At 39.0% G+C, this 21,550-nt stretch overlaps 1 protein-coding gene across 1 annotated transcript in view; it reads left to right on the top strand.

The window, feature by feature from the left end:
• Positions 1-9,888, top strand: part of LOC127661006 (B-cell lymphoma/leukemia 11A-like) — a 59,177-nt gene extending 49,289 nt beyond the window's left edge. Inside the window, exon 3 of the mRNA XM_052151530.1 lies at positions 7,514-9,888. Coding sequence (XP_052007490.1) covers positions 7,514-9,564 — 2,051 coding nt within the window. The 3' untranslated portion in view covers positions 9,565-9,888. The remainder of the gene's footprint in view (positions 1-7,513) is intronic.
• The last annotated feature ends 11,662 nt before the right edge of the window (positions 9,889-21,550 follow it).

Raw genomic sequence — 21,550 nt, 5'->3', positions numbered from 1 at the left:
TATCTTTATTAATAAATTTTTCACCGCAGGAATATTTTAAATTAGCATGAAAAATAAATGGTGGAAAAACTTCCAAGAAATGGTACAGAATCAAAAATTATAAACTAAATTAAAACTATATAGACATTTTATGCATCAGTGACATATAAACATTCACATATAAACAGCCATGCATGGCATTGATTCATTTATGAAATTCATTTGACTTTTTACAGGATTCATATCCAGTGTGCTCAATTCAATTTATAACCATATTATATAAAAAGTATAATACTATAAATCTGAATCTTAATCTGAGACCTGAGGTGAAGGGACACCTCAAATACAAATCTATGCAGAGGCTCTTGAAAACATAAGCCGCTGATAAAATGAAAAAATGATATTACGTGGCATTGTCCTTTCTCCCCCTGCATTCACTAATCCTGTTACTGCATTGTTGCATTACCTCAATTACCATTATCTCTGAGAGCTGTTGAATCTAAACACAATCGTCAAGGACAAAACAAAAGGAGCTGCAGTCTTCGCTAGTGACAGTATTAAAGCTGTCGAGATGGAATGCAGAGAGTACAGCTCGCAAAATGCCAGCGCCCGTCCAAATGACCTGCACTTCTGTATGTAGGAGGTTTTGAATCAGTTTATGCAAGTGTATGTGTTTGTCTGGTGCTTTTGTGTGGCGTGGTTGCCCTGTGTGTTTGGGGGGGTTAGTGGTGGGAGGAAGATGAACAATGGATGAATCTGCATGTTGGGGATATTGGGCTGCCCGAGCTGTTTTAATCTGGCATTCATCTTAGTCTGCCAGTGCCATCGATCCAGACGGCACACACAGAAATGCACCCCACTCTCTTTACAAAGCCAACTGTAGACACTACTCTAAATATACACACTCTTCATATATATGTGTCAGTCATACATGTCAGTCATACACACACTTACACACACAGAACAAGATACGTAAATCTGTTCAGAATGATTGTGTCTACATGAATACAAAGGTGTACACTCACATACAACATACACATTTACTTTATTTAATTTAACTGTATTTAATGAAATTCGAATGATGATAAAAATATTTTTCATTTGTAAATGCGGTTATGTAACTAACATGATTACATGCAAATACTGACTAACAGGTTAAGGATTACGTTTGCGTGATCTGTCCTGAGGCCCTGAGATTTTATCCTGCAATGAAGGTTAGCACTGGGAAAACATTCTGTGCCCTGTACAAGCTGCCTGAAATTTGGAAGAGTCATAACTTGACACTTTTTAGTTATTTTTGCACTGTAAAGCTATCTGTATGCTGTGGTACAGTTTTCCTGAGTGAGATGCACATCTCAGCAGGGTGGGTGAGGATGGGGTGGCTCACAACATACAGTATTTCCTTCCTCCAAGTCTCTGATTTCACCATGGGCACCACTCACTCTCTGCCAAGCCATCACCGCTCTGTAATACAGCCTCACATTTTGTCAAGATCATTTAGTGTGGCTTTATCTAACTGCAGTTTAATGCGTGTGTGTGTGTGTGTGTGTGTGTGTGTGTGTGTGTGTGTGTGTGTGTGTGTGTGTGTGTGTGTGTGTGTGTGTGTGTGTGTGAGACGATTTAGCTGGATTAGTTGGTCGTGTGAGGATGTGGTTGGCAGTTTTGGGGTGGTTGTTGGATAGAAAGAGGGGGTGTTCTTGTTTTCCCGTGGCTCTGTGCTGTAACATTGCTCTGACATTTCCCTGTGTAAAAATTGCCAGCAATCCACTGAGAGCTTGCATCCGTCTGTAAGCAGTCATGCTGCTGCCAGCTACCGCGGACCAGTCCAACAACTGTCACCAGCAGTCTCTGCCTCAAATGCCATGACTTGCCAGCTTGTCCGGAATGACCCGCTTTCACTGCAAATTGGAGAGCTTTCTAATTAACTGAGGAATTTGTAAAATTAGCATGAGGCTGCTTTTGACTTATCTTAAATGTGTCTCCAAGTGTCAAGCCACAGTTTATCATTACATTTAATGAACTTGTAGACCCAGCGGTAGCTGTGAGATTAGAGTGATGCAGAGAGGATGTCTTTCTCTCTTTCTGTCTCTCTGTTACACATATTAAACAGCTGTGATTCCCTCGCCTGCTTTTACTGTTCATCCGTCTCAAATGCTCAGCTCTCCAATTCTCCTCTCAAAAAGACAGTCAATGACACAAAGAATACTCTTTTAACTCTCTTGAGAAAATTTAAATTAGACAGTGAGGAGGGGAGGCTAATTTCTTTGGCAGGCTGTTGCTTTTAATTCCTTCCAATAAAGTCTTCAGAGTCTAATAACAGATTATTGGAGCACCTGTCGGTGGCTTGCCGACTCCCATCATCGGAACAGATTGTGACAGTTTTGTCAGAAGAAGAACCTGGCTGCGAGCGTGCCAGGCACAATGGCCACATGGCACACATCGGTGTATGCGTGAGGCATGCCAGTCAATAATACTGCCGCATGTATGAAGCTATCAATTATTGCTGCAATTATTTGTCTAGTTGGATATTCAAAATGTCATGTGAAAAAGATGATTACATATTCCACTGAGCGTTGCCATGTGTAATGAAATGAAGCAGGGCCTTGTTAAACATGGCGATGCAGTAACCTGTCCTTCAGAGATGGTGACAAAATAGTTTTTTTTTTTTTGTTTTTTTTTACGAATATACAGTAAAATCTGCTAACCTAATGTAGACCCTATTCTAAAAGCAAGCTTACAAGTAAATGTTTGAGAAGAGACTGATGAAAAGGATATATCAGGGGTGGTAGATGACTTTCTTTCTTCCATGGAACACAAAAGGAGATGACAGAATTTTGAAAAAATGGCGACTGAGGCTAATCTCCTTTTGTGTTCCACAGAGGGGAAAAAAAGTCATATGGTGTTGGAACAACGTGAGGGTGAGTAAATGATGATTCTTCATTTTTTGGTGAACTATCCCTTTAAATCTCTCTTCCAAAATAAACAATAAGAGATAACATTACAAAAATAACCTTTGCATGATAATAGAAAAATGTAAACTAGGTTAAACCCTCTGCAGGTGGCAACAATTAAATGTAATTTCTGCAGATTGTAATGATCCATAATTTAGCTGGCCTTTGCATCAACCCCCTGATATCAAGTATTGTGCAGTCTTGATTTGGTGCTGGGCTTACAGCTGTTGGTCATGAGTGAGATTGTCGGGAGGTGGTTGTGGGTGGCAGGGCCACAAAACATCAATGTGCTGTTATTTTTCTCTCTGTTCACAGCACCTGTCATCTCCCTCTCTACCGGTCGCTCTCAGCTGATATCGTCACCACTGCTGTCTTGTTCAAGGACCTTTGTTTCTTTTTTTAAAATGTTCTTCAAATTTGATTTACATTCAAATTTGAAGTCTTAATGAAGTTGAGTCTTTAAATTAATCCCATTTGAAGCACTGCCAATACCAGTGCCAGTCCAAACCTTTTGGGGGCCCTAAGCAAGATTTTGTGTGGTGGCCCTGTCAGTGGGTTTGTTACCCCCAAAACAATCCCCCCACAATTTAAGCCTTTTTCGCATTTTTTTAAGTAAAACAACATACAGTGAGTCAATATTAAGTAACATTAGCAGTTAGTACTCTTTATATGGACAATAAGCCAACGGTACTCAAGGTGCCAAATTTCAATAAATAAAAGGAAAAGGAACATAAGGCCAGTCTGCAGGGTCAGACGGCAGGGCAATTTTCTGACAGTACATCAGTGGGGTCTGTGCTGGTCTCACTGAGGGCAAATAATAATAATAATAAAAACTTTGAAACTTTATTTGAAATGAACTAACACATCATTAATGACCTTATGATATCAGATATGTGTGCATTGCAAGATTTTGCATTTTATTTTGACTTTTTATAAACATTTATAATTTACAGGATACACTTAGAACTTAAACATAAAACAGATCAAACATTATAAAACAATGAACAAGAGTAAATGAATAGAGGCTTAAAGAGAGATAGAAACATATTAATATGTCAGTGAGACAAATTAACTGAAATAAATAAAATAACATTTAGTTTGTCAGCTAAATGCTTGCTGAAAATTAGGCTCTAGTACCACGTAGCTTTCTGAAAAATTGTAACGCACCTTAGAGAGAGTTTCACAGCTGAATGCTTTCTGTCTGAATAATTAATCGGAAAGCATGATCAATTTTTTTTCTCTCAAGAAATATGACGTAAACATGAGAATCCATCAATATTTCTCTAAATGTGAAAACTTTGGACTGCAAGTTCTAATAGATATTGTTTATTGAAGCATTGAACATGACATTCAGCAGAGCTTGCATGATTAAACAGGTATGTGCTTCTTTATTACATTATAAAACAAGTAGTATGTCATGTTTTGATTTTGCATGCTTTGATGTGTACAAGTCATTTTATTTGTATAGTGCTTTTCACAATACATATCGTTTTAAAGCAGCTTTACAGAAACTTATGCTACAGTATCTGTAATGTCTTAAAATACTGGTTGTGCAGTTTCATAATAATAAAAAAATAATTCTATTAAAATAGCCTAAAAAGTGGTAGTACCAACATTCCTTCATGCTCTCTCGATTCACAATCCAGGTGCATTTTTCTTCAAGCTGATTAGTGAATTTGAAGTGATTTTGAAAATATGTAGATTGGACATGCCTAATTATATCATTCCTAAACCTCATTTCCTAAAGACCATCATCCGTTCGGTGTCTAGACTTACACCTTGGTCATGTAGAGTGGGTTTCTTTTTTTTTTTTTGCAAGGTAGAGACAAAATGATAACCTTAAAAAAGGGTGCAGCAAAGACCAGAGATGGCTGTCTGCCTGCCACGGAGCCTTCCAGAACCACCCCCATTTGTGTGCATTTACAGGATTTTCCCAGAAACCCACAGTGGCTCTGGCCTCTCTTCCCTCCTCTGAGCAGCAGAAAGTCCTTGCCTCTTTACATGCTTTGCTGGCTATTGAAGACTTCAGAGAAAGCTCCTCTGAGGAAAACAAACGAGATGAAAGAGTGCATGCTGCCTGTTCGACTCCGTTCAACACCTCTTTTTGCCTTTCTTCCTGCCATCTCTCTCTCAATTTTTCAGTTATTCTCTCTTCCCCTCTTTCTCCCAGAATTGTTGTAAACAGTGCATGAAAGCAGTTTAGAGACCTCTGGCTTGAGGGGGGAGTGAAATCTATCTCCCCTGTCCATTTTCACTGTTTGTTGTTTGTGGTTCCTCTGTGGATGATGGCTCTTTTCCTGACCAATTGACCTTGTGCTTTTGGAAGCGTAGGTAGATATCTGTACCTGTGAAAAACGGTGTCACATGTAACATCCCTTTTAGTGCTGGTAATTTTCAAAGTTCAAACTGTCACTCATTACCTGGAAATGGAAATATCCATTTCATTGCCATTTTTAAGTTAATCGTTTTTTTTAACTATGTGCATTCTGAACCTGCTGCTTGTTTATCTGTTGATGGAGTAAATGCCATTTGCAGCACTTTTATGATTTTTTTTTTTATTTATTTACAATTTATTCAGTGTAATTATCAAAAATGGTTCAGAAGCTTTTGACAGCTTTCCATCTGGATGGCCTAGATGAAACATTTAGACTTAAGAATAGAGAGATGTAGGCTCTTTTGCACATTTAATTTAAACATTTTTTTATTGTATATACAGTATACAGTGTGTGTGTGGGTGTGTATGTATGTATGTATGTATGTATATATATATATATAAAAGGAGGTGGCAGGAACCGGATGAACCATCAAAATAATGTTTAATGAGAAATGAAAACATAGAGATAAAACATGAACACAAATGCACACACTGCATCTGCATGTGGCTCTCTCTCTCTCCCGATCTGCCTTTATCCCTCTCCTCTGCTATTAGCCGGTTGGCCTCCCCGATTGGCCCCCCTCCTCATCACAATGTGTATATATAGGATATATATAAGGATAGAGAGATGTGTGTGTGTGTGTGTATATATGTGTGTATATATGTGTGTGTGTATATATATATATATATATATATATATATATATATATATATATATATATATATAATTTTTTTATTTTAATATGTCTGCATTAATATTTAAATAAAAAAAGTTATTATTAAGTGTAGTATAATAGTGTAGGGTTTTTTTTTTTAATATTTCATAATAAAATACAAATGTGAAAAAGGTATTTCTCTTGAAAGCGTATCCAGTCTGTGGTGTATTTGCTCTAGTTTATCTATCATTATATGTTTACATGAGAAGAAATTGAGAGTGTGAACATGTGTCTTTGCGTCTATAATTGGGTGCCTGCTAGTTTATTTTTGAGGATGCAAGCCCACTGTATCAACAGTTTATCAGTCCCTCCATAACTCAGTGAGAAAATATTTCATAGATAGATAACAAAACATTAGCTCCAAAGCAACATGTTTAATGTTGAAAGGCTCTTGTTTCCAGCCTCCTTTATTATCTAATCTCCTAAATGAGGTGGTTTAGGAGTCAGAAACATTAGATGAGATTACAAACGCAATGGGAGGAAAATCACAGGTCATTGTTGTAGTGCCATTGTGAGTCAATTATTGTTTTAAATGTTTTAATTGTTTTAGTTTTTTTAATTGGGCTGGTAGCTTTCTTTCACTCCATTTGAAGCAACTGTTATTTGTGTGAGCATGCATTGGAATAGCAGCTAATTTATTAAACATAAATAAAATGTCAAAACACAAAGGATTGTTATTTCAAAGTGTTGTGCTGACTTGAATGTAGAGATGCTTGAATCAATTATCCTGGCTTTGCACTGGCTTAAACACACTGTTTGTACAGTGTGACCTTTAACACATCTCAAGCAATGTGTGTGCTTCCTCTGTTACCCCTTCACATGATCTGTTACTGTAGTTCTTCCATAATTTGTTTATTCTTCCTGTTCATCTGTTTTTGCACACGGATAAAGGCGTTCAGGTTGAGAGAACACAATTGTTTGCTTTTACAGTCCTGCTGAAAACTGCTGCAAGAAAAAACAGCTGAGCAGTGTGAAGCCCAAAGCAGGGGTTGAAGGTTTCTGATTCCACACCCCATGCACAGACCAGAGAATAACTCTAACACTGTCCTTTTCTGCTGGACTGGTGCTTTGTCTAGATCTTGTGTAAAGCTCTGCTTCATTGGGCTCTGGCCTGTAGTACTGTTTGGGAGCATGCTTATAATAAGAGTTGTGTTTACTGTTATGTGATACTGACTTAGCCTTCTGGTTACAGTGGCTACACCTGACAGGAAAGTGTTAGTATTGGGGGCTACATAAGCCTGGGGTCTAGGCTAAAAATTAGGGATCTCATAAATGATTAAGCCCCAATCTGTAGTATTTTTGTCAAACCAAAATGTATCAGGGATCAGCCAAGGAATAGAATTAGAGAGAACACATGGAACAGCTCTTGAGTGCAGATCTCTTCTAGCAATGTATTTAGCTAATTATTTTAAATTAAAATTAAATTAGTTGCAGTGAATATCTTTGGTAAACTTAGAGGACTAACTCTTAAATTCTCTGTTTTGTCTTTGCAGGTAAAGATGAGCCCAGCAGCTACACTTGCACAACCTGTAAGCAGCTGTTCAGCAGTGCCTGGTTCCTGCTGCAACATGCCCAGAACACTCATGGCTTCCGCATCTACCTTGAAAGTGAGCGTGGAAGCCCTCTCACGCCCCGTGTGGGCGCTCCTTCTGGAATGGGCGCAGATTGCTCCTCTCAGCCCCCCATGCACAGCATCCATCTCCCGGAGGGAAACCCCTTCAATCTGCTGCGAATACCCAACTCCGGACGTGATGGACCCCCTCTCCGGGAGGGTCGGTTTCCCCCAACACCACCTCTCTTTAGCCCTCCACCTCGCCAACACTTAGACCCCCATCGCATGGAGCACCTAAGCCCAGAGGAGCTGGCCTTGGCCACCCACCACCCGAGTGCCTTCGACAGGGTGCTGCGCCTCAATCCCCTACCCCTGGATCCCCCAGCTATGGACTTCTCTCGTAGGCTGAGGGAGCTGGCTGGCAACACCTCAGGGTCAACTCCTCCCCTCTCACCCAACCGGCCCAGCCCTATGCAACGGCTACTACAACCATTCCAGTCGGGAACCAAGCCTCCCTTTCTGTCTACCCCTCCCCTACCTTCCATGCAGTCCCCTTCTGGCTCCCAGTCCACCCCGACCCCTCTTACTCAGCAGCCCAACACGCCCATGAAGTCCAAGTCTTGTGAGTTCTGTGGGAAGACCTTCAAGTTCCAGAGTAACCTAATTGTGCATCGGCGCAGTCACACGGGTGAGAAACCCTACAAGTGCCACCTGTGCGACCACGCCTGTACCCAGGCCAGCAAGCTAAAGCGCCACATGAAGACACACATGAACAAGTCATCGCCTATGACCGTCAAATCCGATGATGGTCTGTCTACAGCCAGCTCCCCCGAACCAGGAACCAGCGACCTAGTGGGTAGTGCCAGTAATGCCCTCAAGTCTGTGGTAGCCAAATTCAAAACGGAAAATGACCGTCTGATCCCAGCGAATGGAGAAGAAGAAGAGGAAGAGGAAGAGGAGGAGGAGGAGGAAGAGGAAGAGGAAGAGGAGGAAGAAGAGGAGGAGGAGCTGGAGAGGGAAGGAGGTCGAAACAACTACCACTTTAGCCTCAATCTTGAGGCTGCACGGCACCATGAGAACAACAGTGGGCGTCTGGGTGCTGGTGAGGATGGTATCCCACGCTCACTACCTGAGGTTATGCAGGGCATGGGCCTGGCTGCTAGCATGCAGCACTACAGCGAGGCTTTCCGGCAACACAAGCGAGGAGCCCTAAACTCTGACAATGATGTACACCGGGACATGTGTGATGATGATTCAGCCCTGGAATCAGACAGAGTGGATGAGGGCTGTGGCTCAGCTATCAATGGTCGAGGCTTGTCCCCCAGCGAGTCTGCTTCAGTGGGTTTGTCCAAGAAGCTACTGCTGGGCAGCCCCAGCTCACTTAGTCCTTTCTCCAAACGAATCAAGCTGGAGAAGGAGTTTGACCTCTCCACCCCTACAATCCCCAACACCGAGAACGTCTATTCCCAGTGGTTGGCTGGCTACGCTGCCTCTCGGCAGCTCAAGGACCCCTTTCTGAATTTCGGGGATTCCAGACAATCGCCTTTCGCCTCATCTTCAGAGCACTCCTCAGAGAATGGAAGCCTGCGCTTCTCGACGCCACCGGGGGACCTGGATGGTTGTGTCTCAGGCCGCAGTGGGACAGGCAGTGGTGGTAGTACGCCACATATTGGGGGCCGACCCAGCTCAAAAGATAGCCGACGCAGTGACACCTGTGAGTTCTGTGGTAAAATTTTCAAAAACTGCAGCAACCTGACAGTGCACCGGCGCAGCCACACGGGTGAAAGGCCTTATAAGTGTGAGCTCTGCAATTATGCCTGCGCCCAGAGCAGCAAGCTAACACGGCACATGAAAACGCACGGGCAAGTGGGCAAGGACGTTTACAAATGTGAAATCTGTCAGATGCCTTTTAGTGTGTACAGCACCCTTGAGAAACATATGAAAAAATGGCACAGTGACCGTGTATTGAACAACGAAATTAAAACTGAGTAGAGGTGGCGTGTGGAGGCTCACTTGCCTGTTAACAGCGAATAACACCTAACCCCACCCTCATCCTTGTAGATTTCCCTGTTTAGCTAATCCAGTGGCGGCTAAGACAACGTGCTTGGCAACACCAGTACACCCTTTTCATTTACCGTTGAATGCATGATCTGTATCGGGGCAATACTATTGCATTGATGCAAACTTGGAGCCTTTCTCTTGTGCAATAATTTACATGTGTACTTTTTCTTTTTTCTTTCCCATTTCTGAAAATTTGGCAGCATGCATGATATGTTTTGACAAATTTAAAAAAATAAATTGTCCCTGGTTGGTTAGTTGTTTAGTAAATGTGTTGCTGTTTTATTGTTCATTATTTTACTTTATATATATATATATATATATATATATATATATATATATATATATATATATATATATATATATATATATATTTATTTTTTTATTTTTATTTTATGATCTCAGAAAAAGAAAAGACAAGAAGAAAACAACCATGCTGCATACATTCTGTTATACATATCATGTACAGTTTTGTGTTGTAACATGGAGGACTACAGTCTATTGCTTAACCCTCTTTGGATGGGCTGGGTATCGCACTTAAACTAATCTTTCAAAAAGATGTTCTGTCCACATAGGGTTAAAATATTATTTGACCCCTATTATGGAATAAAAACTAACGACAACCTTTGAATTTCTTAAAAAGTACGAAAAACATTAAGATTTGAATTTGTACTATCATTTGGTAAAACAAACAAAAAGAGTGCCTTGGATATCTTGAAACTACATTGATTAATCTTCTCACCTGCTGTAATTCTGGAGTCTCAGATACAACAAAAGGATTGAATTGATCCTAAAAAGGTCCTTGCATCAAGTACCTTACAGCTACAGTCAACTGTGACTTTAGAGAAATAAGAGGAATAATCAAAAAGATAAGGACATTTCTAGTTAATCATCATTAGGTACCTATGTACAATGTATCCTTCCATTGTGGTTTATGTCCTGTGCATGGCACTTGCAGAATATAGTGTGGGATTCAGCCTTGTTTACTTAGTTGAAGGTACTTTACTCAGTGGTGCTCATTTTCAATCCACAATCATTTGACTTATCTGTGTATGTTACAGTCTTATTTTCAGTAGCACAAAGTTTTGATGATTCTTTAAATTACCAGTGTTAGTGTGAACATACATTGCGAAGGAATACCCGAGGGCATTTAGACCGAACTAATGCGATGCACATTTGAGAATTGGTTATCAACAAAACATTCAAATATTTGCAGCTGACAGTGATGATTAACTATGAATTGCCCAAAGGTGAGTCAAAATTGTATTTCTTTATTACTGCATATATCTGAGCTCCCTAAAAGACTAAATGAACCTGAAAAACCAAGCGAGACAAAGAAAGAGGAAAAAACCATACACATCATTTTTGTTCCTTTGTTTTTTATTAATTTCACACAAAGTGTGGTTTATTTTGGCATTCAAAGAGAATCTTTTTCACAATTGCATTATGACATCAATGACTTTAAACAACATGTTTGCTGTTTAGACAGCACATACCATTTTGCCCTTCTTTTTGTATTTGACAAGCTAATTAGAGATATAGTGGTTGAGTATTAATTAAGATTACTTGCCTGTTGGACAACAAAGTGCACTGTTAAAGTTTCCCAGTTTACAGATATTCATAAGAGGGAAAACTTCCAAAATAAACAAGCATTGTGTCATTGTTTAATGTAAAGAAGCCAACTCCTAGACAAAGATGAAGCCCACCTCTCATATAATATTAACGTGTCAAGGCACACAGTGCTTGATAAAGAACGGACAATTGAAACTTGCTGCTTTTACTGCAAGAACGTTGTTTTGTACAAATCATTTTTTTAATTATGAAAATAAAATGACTTTTTTTTTTTTAAAAGTAACATTTCATTATCTTAGGGAAAACTGTATTAAGTTTGTTGCTTCTCTTTTCCTCTTTGTCCTGGTGGTGATCGAGACTTGATTACAATATATATAAAATGGGAAAAAATCTGTGATTTTTTTTTTTTTTTTTCATCTTGGCTCTTCAAAGCTTTTCAGGTCAAAAACTTGCATTGGGGAAAGGTTTAAGATTATATATAAAATATATAATAGAGAAACATAAATATAGGAAAATGCACATCATGTCAGTTCCTATTCTAAAACACATTTATGGTCTACTTTCTTCTGTATTTCTAGAATGGTATTTGAATTAAATGTTCACCTAGTGTAGGTACTACAGTATTTATATTGAGGCTTGTATTTTTAACTGTTGCTTGTTCTCTCAAAAGGTATTATTGTACCTTTTTTGGTAGTGGTAAAAAACAACAAGCTGCCACGGTATATTTTTTTAATTTGGCAGGATAATATAGTGCAAATTATTTGTATGTTTAAAAAAAGAAAAAAAAAAAAATCTAATAAAAAAATGAAAGTAAGTGGCATTGTACAAAGGAGGCCATTCAATGGTTTCTTCGAGGAGTCTTTTGAGAATGTCCACACTAGCTAAAACAGGTGGTTGTACATATCTTTTTCTGTTCTTCTTTTTTTTTAAAAAAAAATCTCCTCTGCTGCCATTCTGTCTGCAGTACAGCAAGCTAATGTTGGGTTGTTCTGTTGTGTGCTTCTCTGTCTTTTCACTTGTCCACCTGAATACATTCCAGCATCTTAAAAAAGCAAACTTCATATGCAGTAAAATACCAGTAAATAAACACAAAAATAATTTAAATAAATAAATGAATTAAAATAATCAATGTTTTGCAGATGTTTTTGTTTTTTCATTGCCAAATATTAAACGGTGCTTTATATTAAGATTGGGACGATTTTCATATGCAAAGCATATTTAAAAATGAAATTGAACTAAAGGAGCAGCCCACTTAAGTTCATACTCTTTTGTAAATGGCAATGCGGAATATTTTGTTATCAGCCTTTTCTATTCCTGTTATGAGAGCTGTTTGTTGTAACTTGAACTTGAACTTTATCTTTTTCAATGGGAGTCACTATTTATTATTGCTTAAATACTCTGTTCAAAACGGAGACATAGAATGGATAATTTTTTCATTTGTTTTCTTTCTTTCATTTTTCTTTCTTTTTTTTTAAAGAAAAGAATGACCAAAGGTCATTGATATTTTTTGTTGTTGTTTATGTTTCTGGTCTTATGTTAAGTTTTATTGGAGAAACCACTGTCTGTGTTTTCTGACAGTTGTCTACATTAACTTGTTCACCAACCAATTTTGTCCCTTTATTGAAAACAATTAATAAAAACATTTAAGTATATATCTGTGTGTGGCGGCAACAATTTCTGTCTGTATTTTTTGTCTTAGATTTCTCCAGCACAGTAGTGTAGAGGAAAATTTGCTTCTACACAGCCACACACACACACACACACACACACACACACACACACACACACTTACAGTAGGGAAATTAAATGCATCTCAGTGTATCATTCTAAATCTGTGATGGTGCTTAACTCTCAATTGCTTAAACTCCACTGAGTGTGTGCATGTTAAATAATTAGGATGGCTGTCTTGCACTTGTGGCACCTCTCCCCTCCCCCCATTCCCAGCTCCGCTACTGTGTGTGCTTGTGTGTGTGGTTAGGCAGCAGCATGTTTAGCCCCTGGGCGTAGGAGGGCCATCAGGCTACCCTGCAGATTTCTGGGGTCATGTGACCAAGTGACTTGAAAAGTGTTACCTGGGTTAGAGTAGCAGCTTAGCTTTAACACACATTCAACACACGCTTTGTGCAGAGACACTGAATGAGGGCTCATTGTCACACTTTTTACTAAACGTGAATATTTTTCAGGGTAGCTTTATTTTTGAGAGGCAATTTCTATGTAGATTTTTGGCTACAAAGGAAAAAAAATGTTGATTTTATAATCTATCCAAACATAATCTATACACTGTAAACCCTAATGCTCAAAATAATTAATTGTTTTGGTAGAGACAATTTTAATCATACAAATAAGTTCAATTAAATTAACCTTTATTAGTATTTAGAACTTTCTATTTAGTTCACAAAATTTATACCTTTTAAATAACCTGAACTTTCTTTTTTTTTTGTTTAAAGAATTTGTCTCTTTAAATTAACAGGAACTTAAATTTAACTGAAACTGGGCAGGGTATTTCTATTTCCCAGCATGCTCTGTATTTGACAGGCAGAGTAAGAGTAAAACTAAAGTATTATTTAATGTGTATTTGTGCAAGATTAATGTAAAGGGGGATACTTTTTAATGTTTTATTTATTTATTTATTTAGAATTTTTTCTCTTTTGTTAAGGTTTGGGGGGTTATCATGAGCTTAGGTTGAGGAGTTCTATTACCTTAAACTTGGGAGATTATTAACTTAAAATTTGATGTAACTCACTGCCCCAAATTTTTTGAGTTCTGCTAACTTATTAGGGTTTACGGTGTAAAGTTGACTCTTGTTAAACTCTGGTTTTATTGTGTTTACTTCTTTACCCAAGAGCTATTAAAAAATGGAAGAAAAAAAACAAGGTGATATTGGAATATTAGTTTGCAGGTTTGAATAGGCTACACAAAATTATAACCAATTCTATTCTAACTTAAGATAGTTTTGAACTACGTGTTTGAAACTAACATATAAAACCACTGCTGGACAAAATAAGAATGTGTGCAACTGGACTTCCGACTCAAAACCAGTGGTGGAAAGAGTAACATTTTTTTTTTGAAGTACTGCTACTGAAGAAATAATTCACTTGAGTACAAGTAGAAGTAAGAAATATTATGACAAGTAAGAGGATATAACTACTACTGAAATTCTATTTTCTCCTAAAGTCTCTTGTTTTAGAGAGACAAAGACTATTCCATGCATTACTGTTTTGAAAAAAGTATTTCTTACCAGGATAGAGAGGGAAGTGGATGGCCAAGATGCACAACAAACAGACAAGTAAAGCACAGTCTCTGGTTTAAGAATCAGACTCCTCACACTTCCTAAACACGCAGCTTCTAAATGCCAAAGACCTGCATTGCTGCAAGAGGATTCTTGGACAAACAGAACATTTTGAGAATACATTTATTTTAATAGAAATAACCATTTGTAACATTCTAAATGTCTCTAAATCGTCTCTAAACCACACAGTGTGCATTGAGACTGAAACAGTGACTGAAATTTTCAGGTTGATTCTCATTCCCGTATGCCCAAGTATTTTGGCTATTAACATTTACATTTATGCATTTGGCAGATGCTTTTATCCAAAGTGACTTACAGTGCACTTATTACAGGAAGCAACTTGGATTAAGTGTCTTGCTTAAGGACACAATGGTGGTGGCTGTGGGGGTCGAACCAGCGACCTTCTGATTACCATTTATGTGCTTTAGTCCACTATGCCACCACCACTCCATATTACAGAACATTTAAGTTAACATTCTGTACGAAACTAATATAATGCAATATTATAGTGGAAATTTCTCCTCTATGATATTTTAGCAATTATCCAGATATGGAATGACAATATTAAGCAAACTGTTATCAACTCCTAAATGCTAACTGAATTTGAATTGTGTGACGAGGACACATGGCCAGCCCTGAATCGGGCTAATCAGCTGGGAGGGGGATAAAGACAAGCCGGAGGTGCCAGCTGGAGAGAGAGAGAGAGAGATGCAAGTGGTCACATTGTTTGTGTCTTTATGTTTTATGTTGTTTTAAGTTTATTTATATCATTAAACTTAACGTTGACTGTTCAGCTGGTTCCTGCCTCCTCTTCATACCTGTCAACACTCCCGTTTTTCCCGGGAGCCTCCCGTATTTCACATCCATCTCCCGCCTCCCTCCAGTTTTGTTATTTCTCCTGGGAAATTCCCGTAATTTGTATGGCCCAAACCTTGTTATATGAATAATCACATCAATACATTATTCCAAGGTTGTCCAGTTGCCAGATCTTGTATGAAACACATCCTACTGACACAATCGACACGTCAAACAAATTTCAACCCATTTGTGACCTCAACCTAGCAACCTACAACCCAGTTGCGCTGTCGATATCTGCGCAGGTAGTAGACGTGGAAAGTTGAATCAAGCATCACTGGTAGATGGGAGAAGACTAAGGAGGTGCTCCGGTGAAAAAAACTAACAAAATATACACGTGCATGTAAATATAACAACAGCTGGACAGAAGAATTTAATTTAATATCTCAAAGACATATTGACAATACCCACACTTTTGCAAAGTGTGTCACACTGATTTTAATATCGACATGGTGGAAAAAATTAAGTTACTGAGCACATTAAATCACTGCCTCTGCCATCCAGCCCCCTGCAGAGTCCAGGCCGCTGCCGTCCACCAAAGGAGCAGCCGCGGCCATCTGCCTGGCGATGGAGGTGTCGCTTCCAACCGCCGAGAAGGGGAGGAGCGGTTCCATCGGCCAGGGGTCAGAGGACTCGCTGCTGTCCACCAGAGGGCGGAGGAGCGGTTGAGAACCAGGTGACAGCATTTGCCTCCATATTTTAAATTTTGGGGATATTTTTGTTAATTTTGGTGGAATTTTTGCCCTGAGTCCCCGTTAATTTCCGACACTATTAGCATTGTATCTTTCTAAGTTATTTAAAAGTTTGTTTTAGACATATAGTAGCAACTAAACAAGATATCCCCACATATGAGTCAAACTACATTGTGTTAATGTTTGACACAGTTAGAAGTTTGATCAGTGGTTAAACGTGTTCAGACAGTTCCCTCGTATCTGAATTAATGGATCCTTTCCAGAATAAAATGAAATATGCAGAAAATCACAGTATTACAGTTCTTGTATTGTGACAGGGCAGAAAGTCTTGAAAAAGCTAGACAAGAGAGGACACCGGCAGCAGTTTATGCACGCTGCTGTGCTCATGATGCTGTACCATGCTGGCTTCTGTTGTGCCATGGACAACACTTTTTAGTTTATGAACAGATTTAGCGCTTATGACTTTCTTCTTCCCCAAAAATCTGAAATATTGTGTATTTTTTGTACTTTGTAATTGTGGTGAAAAATAACTGTTGCGAAGTACTTTATTTTTAATCAGCTCAAGTAAAAGTTAAAGTACTATTATTTATTTATATTTCAAAAGTAGAGAAATTTGAAAAGTTTACTCAAGCAGAGTAACCATGTAACTTTCCACCTCTGCTCAAAACCTTACAGTAACTGAGATATACCCTTATGTCTACTTCCCAATGTGACAACTAGCCCCAAACTCCCCTATTTGTCACAGTCAAGATCTCAGTCATATCTTCTTTTTCTACACCTTTCCTTTCCCACTTGCAGGTTATCAAAGTAAAATTATGACTTACACAATGACCTGCAAAAATCTTTCACACAAAGCAGCATAACAATCAACAGAAAGTTTTCCTCAGTTTTGAATGAAGCTTTGACCACAAACCTAACTGACTATTGATCGCTGTTGCTTGTGATGCACACTCAAATTTTCTCCTTTGTCTAAAACCAAAATCCATAAAATCATGCAGAGTTGCTGTTTTTTAACACGCATCTTCAAACACAATGGAAAAAAATGCCACTTGTATTTAGAAAGGCCTATTGTGTTTTGGCAGTTGGGAAAGACACAAAACTTCAACCTCTCCCTCACCAATCATTCCCATTTTATTCATCCAGCTCTTGAAGACAGTGTGTCACTCTAGTCAAACAATAATACACTCCCGAGGGACAAATAAAACAAATCAGTGACTTTTCTCTCCATGCCTGAGTGAATGAATGCTACCATAAACCCCTGAACTTCCCATGTTGCCTCAAGTTTACAAGGACTATATTGCTGTATGAATGGGCTTAATGCAAATCACCCTGCTGAATAAAACAGCTTAAGATGGTTTGCTGGTCTTAGATGGTCTCCCAGCCTGGGTATGCTGGTCTGTTTGCTAGTTTTGCACACAGCTGGTCAAGCTGAAGATCAACCTGGCCAGACAGGTAGACCAGTTAGACCAGCTTAAACAGCAAAGGTCAGCAAATAATCTGAGATTGTTTAAGTTTTCTTCTTCTTTTTTTTAGAAGTGAACTGTTAAAAAAATCAATACAAGTACAACCCAGAAATCTCCAGATTCTTCTTTTTGAATTTCCCCTTTTCCTACCATTTTGCAGTTCAGAATTCTCTGGCGACTTAGAAAATGTGAGTTTCAAAACACTGAGGTGCATGGTTTGTTTTAGTTTTGTGTCTGTGTGGACTTGGCTGGGCAGATTGGTCTCCTGATCAAAAGTTCCTTGTGTTTATGGCCCGCTGGCAGGCATTCTCTTCTGGACATTTCAACACAGGGGTTGCCAAAGTGGACTGTACTGCTGTCTAAACAGAGGTTGACTTGGTTATTTAAATGTTACACGTTGTCAACGTTCTCATCAGTTTAAGTTTGTGGTATTGGGTATAAACAAATGACTCATCGCCAGCGCCTGTCTGTGTATTAAACTAGCCTTGCATCATTTCCTTTATTCTAACTTGGCTTTGCTCTATTAATATTGCAGTGTGGGGTGGTGAATATACACAAAGTAAGAGCATTTTAATGGACAATGGCCACCTCACCGCCACTCTCAAAGTATGTGGCAGTTAACCAAACTTAAATTCAAAGCACATCATCTGCACCTGCTGAACGCTGACTACTCTCACCGCTCTCATCGTACATGGCCATTGGCGGAACAAATTCGCCGAACACCACTCAAAATGCAACACTTATCATGAGACCAGGTTGCTGAAAGCATTGAAGGTTTTGGTGAGAAACAACAAAAAATATAATAAATTTTTCAGAGAAAATCTTCATCTTTATCGCAAAACAACTCTTATGTGAACTATTGGATAATAGGTGAACAATTCCATTACTACACTTTTTTTTAACCATGCCAAAGATTAAGTAATTTTTAGACTGATAAAGTAAGTTTAAGCATGAAGATGTTCAAAATTTGTACTTAATTCAAACACGTAAAAATGAATGCTCTAGCTTATAAGTAAATATTATTTATGATTGTTTGTTATCTCAACAATGTGTCATCATGTATCAGTTATAAAGGAGAAAACCTTGTCATATATATTAGCTAATTTGAGTAAATTTCACAGGTAAAAAAACAAGTACAACTTACATAACTTTTCGAAGCTGGTATTCCCAGCATGCTTGAATAATTAACGAGTTTGCATGGTTTCACTGTTTGGAAGTTTATTTACACAGATTTAGTGAAGTATGAAGTTCTTTTCTACTCCAAATTTCCTGTTCATGATCAAAATTGTAATCAAAATTACACTAATGACCGACTTCACTGTCTTCTCCTAACAGAAAAAATGCATCCTCTCATTTGCATGAAGTTGATGCCCTTACCACTCGTTTCACTCTGCTCTCAACCCCAAAACCCCCATCATGAGATTATAGCTCAGCTCTCAATTAGAAAATGTTTGCTCACCTCCACTCACTCCACTCCTAATAAACACACCCTCTCCAGAACATGGCCTCCACATCAATTTGACCATTAATCTCAACCAAGTCAAGAAGACACAAAAGATTGAAGATGATTTCTCACCCTTGGTTGTGTGGTGAAGAGGTTACTCTGACTATTATTGGGGTTATTAGAACAAGTTCTTTTGTAACACCATCAAAGTTATCCGACTCACTGTGCTGTGACACTGAGCTCAATCTCTGAACCTGACAGACCCCAGGTCCATGGGTTCAAGAGGTCAAGTGTCATTTTATCCTCATTCCAGTAAGCCATAACCAACATTTTCTCTCTCTCTGTCTCTCTGTCTCACTTTCTTCAGTGGCAGCCTGTCAGGCTTCTGAGTCATTAGAAAAGGACACCTGCTTGCTGAATGGGGGTCGAGCAATGCCACAAGAACTTGTATCCTGACTCCAATCTCATTAAAGGTGGAATCAGTCTCCTCATTGTTGTTTTCCCCCCTCAAGCACAGGACAGCAGATAGATAGTTAGGGGCAACCATGTGTGTTCTATGATTAGATTTGTGAGAGATAATTAATCACAAATGGTGCAGGGGAGAAAAATACACACAGCACACACAAACACTAGCAGCAGTGGAATCATTTGAATATGTTAGTGCTTTAATAAGCTAACTGATTGATCCCAGGTGAACACTTTGTTGTGGAGATTGCAATGCCCTTTAGGTTTGAATAAACAGAGCCTGCAGCCCATACAGAGCCCATGATAACAGCCTGTTTGAATGAGGTGTGTTGAATTCTGAGGAGGTGTGTCACATGAACAGTCCATAAGTATGTCAAATATGGACCATACATGCTGTGCTTGCTCTCTCTCTCACCAGTGGTGTGAGGCCCTGGAGAGACGTGTCATTCTGTATATACCGACAGATTAACTCCTGTGTATTAATGAGCAGTTGTAGGTTCACATACTTATTACGATTGAGAAATGACTTTTATTAAATGGTCACTGAATCCATTAAACCCACCTGAGTCATTTAATACTGTAACAGTATAAAGGATGAGTAAGGAGGAGGCGGGAACCGGACAAAGCATCAAAAGTAATATTTTAATATTATAACAAAAGACACAAACATAAACACACACACGGCAGCAGCGTGTGGCTCACTCTCTCTCTAACTACCGCAACCGGCTGCCTTATTCCCTCTCATCGGCTGATTAGTTCGTCGACCTTTTTCTCATATTTAGGGAAAATCTGCATAATTCTGTGGAGTGGATTTAAACATAGAAAAGCATGTTAATCTTATTTGTAGTCAAAATATCAGATTAGCCAAAATATTTGATAATTGAACACTTAAGGGACTGTTTCACTTAACTCCTCAAAAGTTGATCCTCAGCCATGTGATGTTGGAGTTGGAAGTTTTTTTTAACTTACCTGAGTGCAATGGTCAACAGTGTGAGCAGTCATTACCATAAATCTATCAGTATATTCCTCTCTCTCTCTCTCTCTCTCTCTCTCTCTCTCTCATCTCTCTCTATCTCTCTTTCACTCACTATCTCTCTGTCATCTTTAAGCACCTTTAGGGCATGTTGGACTAATGGCTGGCCTTGTTCTCACCCTTGCTGTTTGCTGAGCTGGGAAGGCTAAAGTCTATAGCTAGAAAGGAGACTTGGAATGCAAGGTGTCGACAACCGAGATAAAGTTTAGACTGTGTGAATGGAAGGGCAGGGTGTGTATGTGTGTGTGTGTGTGTGTGTGTGTGTGTTTGGACGGTCTGGAGTTTAAAGGTTCAGAGTCTAGTTCACTCTCCAAGGTGAAACATTTTTGCTCTGTATTTGTGTGTGGGTACTGTAGTTGTGTCTATATGCCAGCGTATTAATCTGTTTTTAGTATCAGACTGCTTGTCTGTGCTGATAGCTTGCAGTTTCTCTCACACCCACATTTACAACATACACTGCTCACACACACACTTGAGAATATAACTGTGGGTTTATCATCAGACGTTTACAAAACATTGAAATTTCAGCTCCTCTCCTCTCCTCTCCTCTCTTTAGGGCATCTGGGGCAGGCCTTAATCCCAGAGTTGTCCGATGGTTGAGAGCAAGGCAGTGTGACCAGGCAGACTGGAGCTAATCTGCTGAAGAAAAAAAAAACCTGCCTGTACTTGCTGTTAAAACGTCTCATTCCTGCTCAACTCTGGGAGCTGTGCGGTGTGACCTAGGTTAATTGCAGCTGCAGAGGTGAACAGCCTGGGTCACCTTCGCTACCGAAGAGACAGGAAAAAAAACGAGGTAATCATAGAGGACAGCTGAAGTTGAATCACTGAGATTTTCAGGACAGTTCCTAATAGCCAGTAGAGGGGAGAGGGGAGGAGAGTATGTGACAGTCACGAGAGGGAGGCTCCGTTTACACCTGGTGTAAACTTGTAGTCTCGAGTGATCAACCCTTAATACAGATGTAAACAGGTCCAAATATTTTGTGATTTGACAACTAAAATCCATTCGCCCGCATGCAAAACTTAGGACGTTTTACTTACTTAGACAAAAAGCATTTGTACACAAAAAGTATGCTTAATTAAATCTATTAATCATAAAGGGGCCATGAC

Source organism: Xyrauchen texanus, chromosome 20 (assembly GCF_025860055.1).
Source record: "Xyrauchen texanus isolate HMW12.3.18 chromosome 20, RBS_HiC_50CHRs, whole genome shotgun sequence".
Taxonomy (NCBI): Eukaryota; Metazoa; Chordata; class Actinopteri; order Cypriniformes; family Catostomidae; genus Xyrauchen; species Xyrauchen texanus.
Note: the sequence above shows the minus strand (reverse complement) of the source record. Positions and strands in the feature narration are given on the sequence as shown.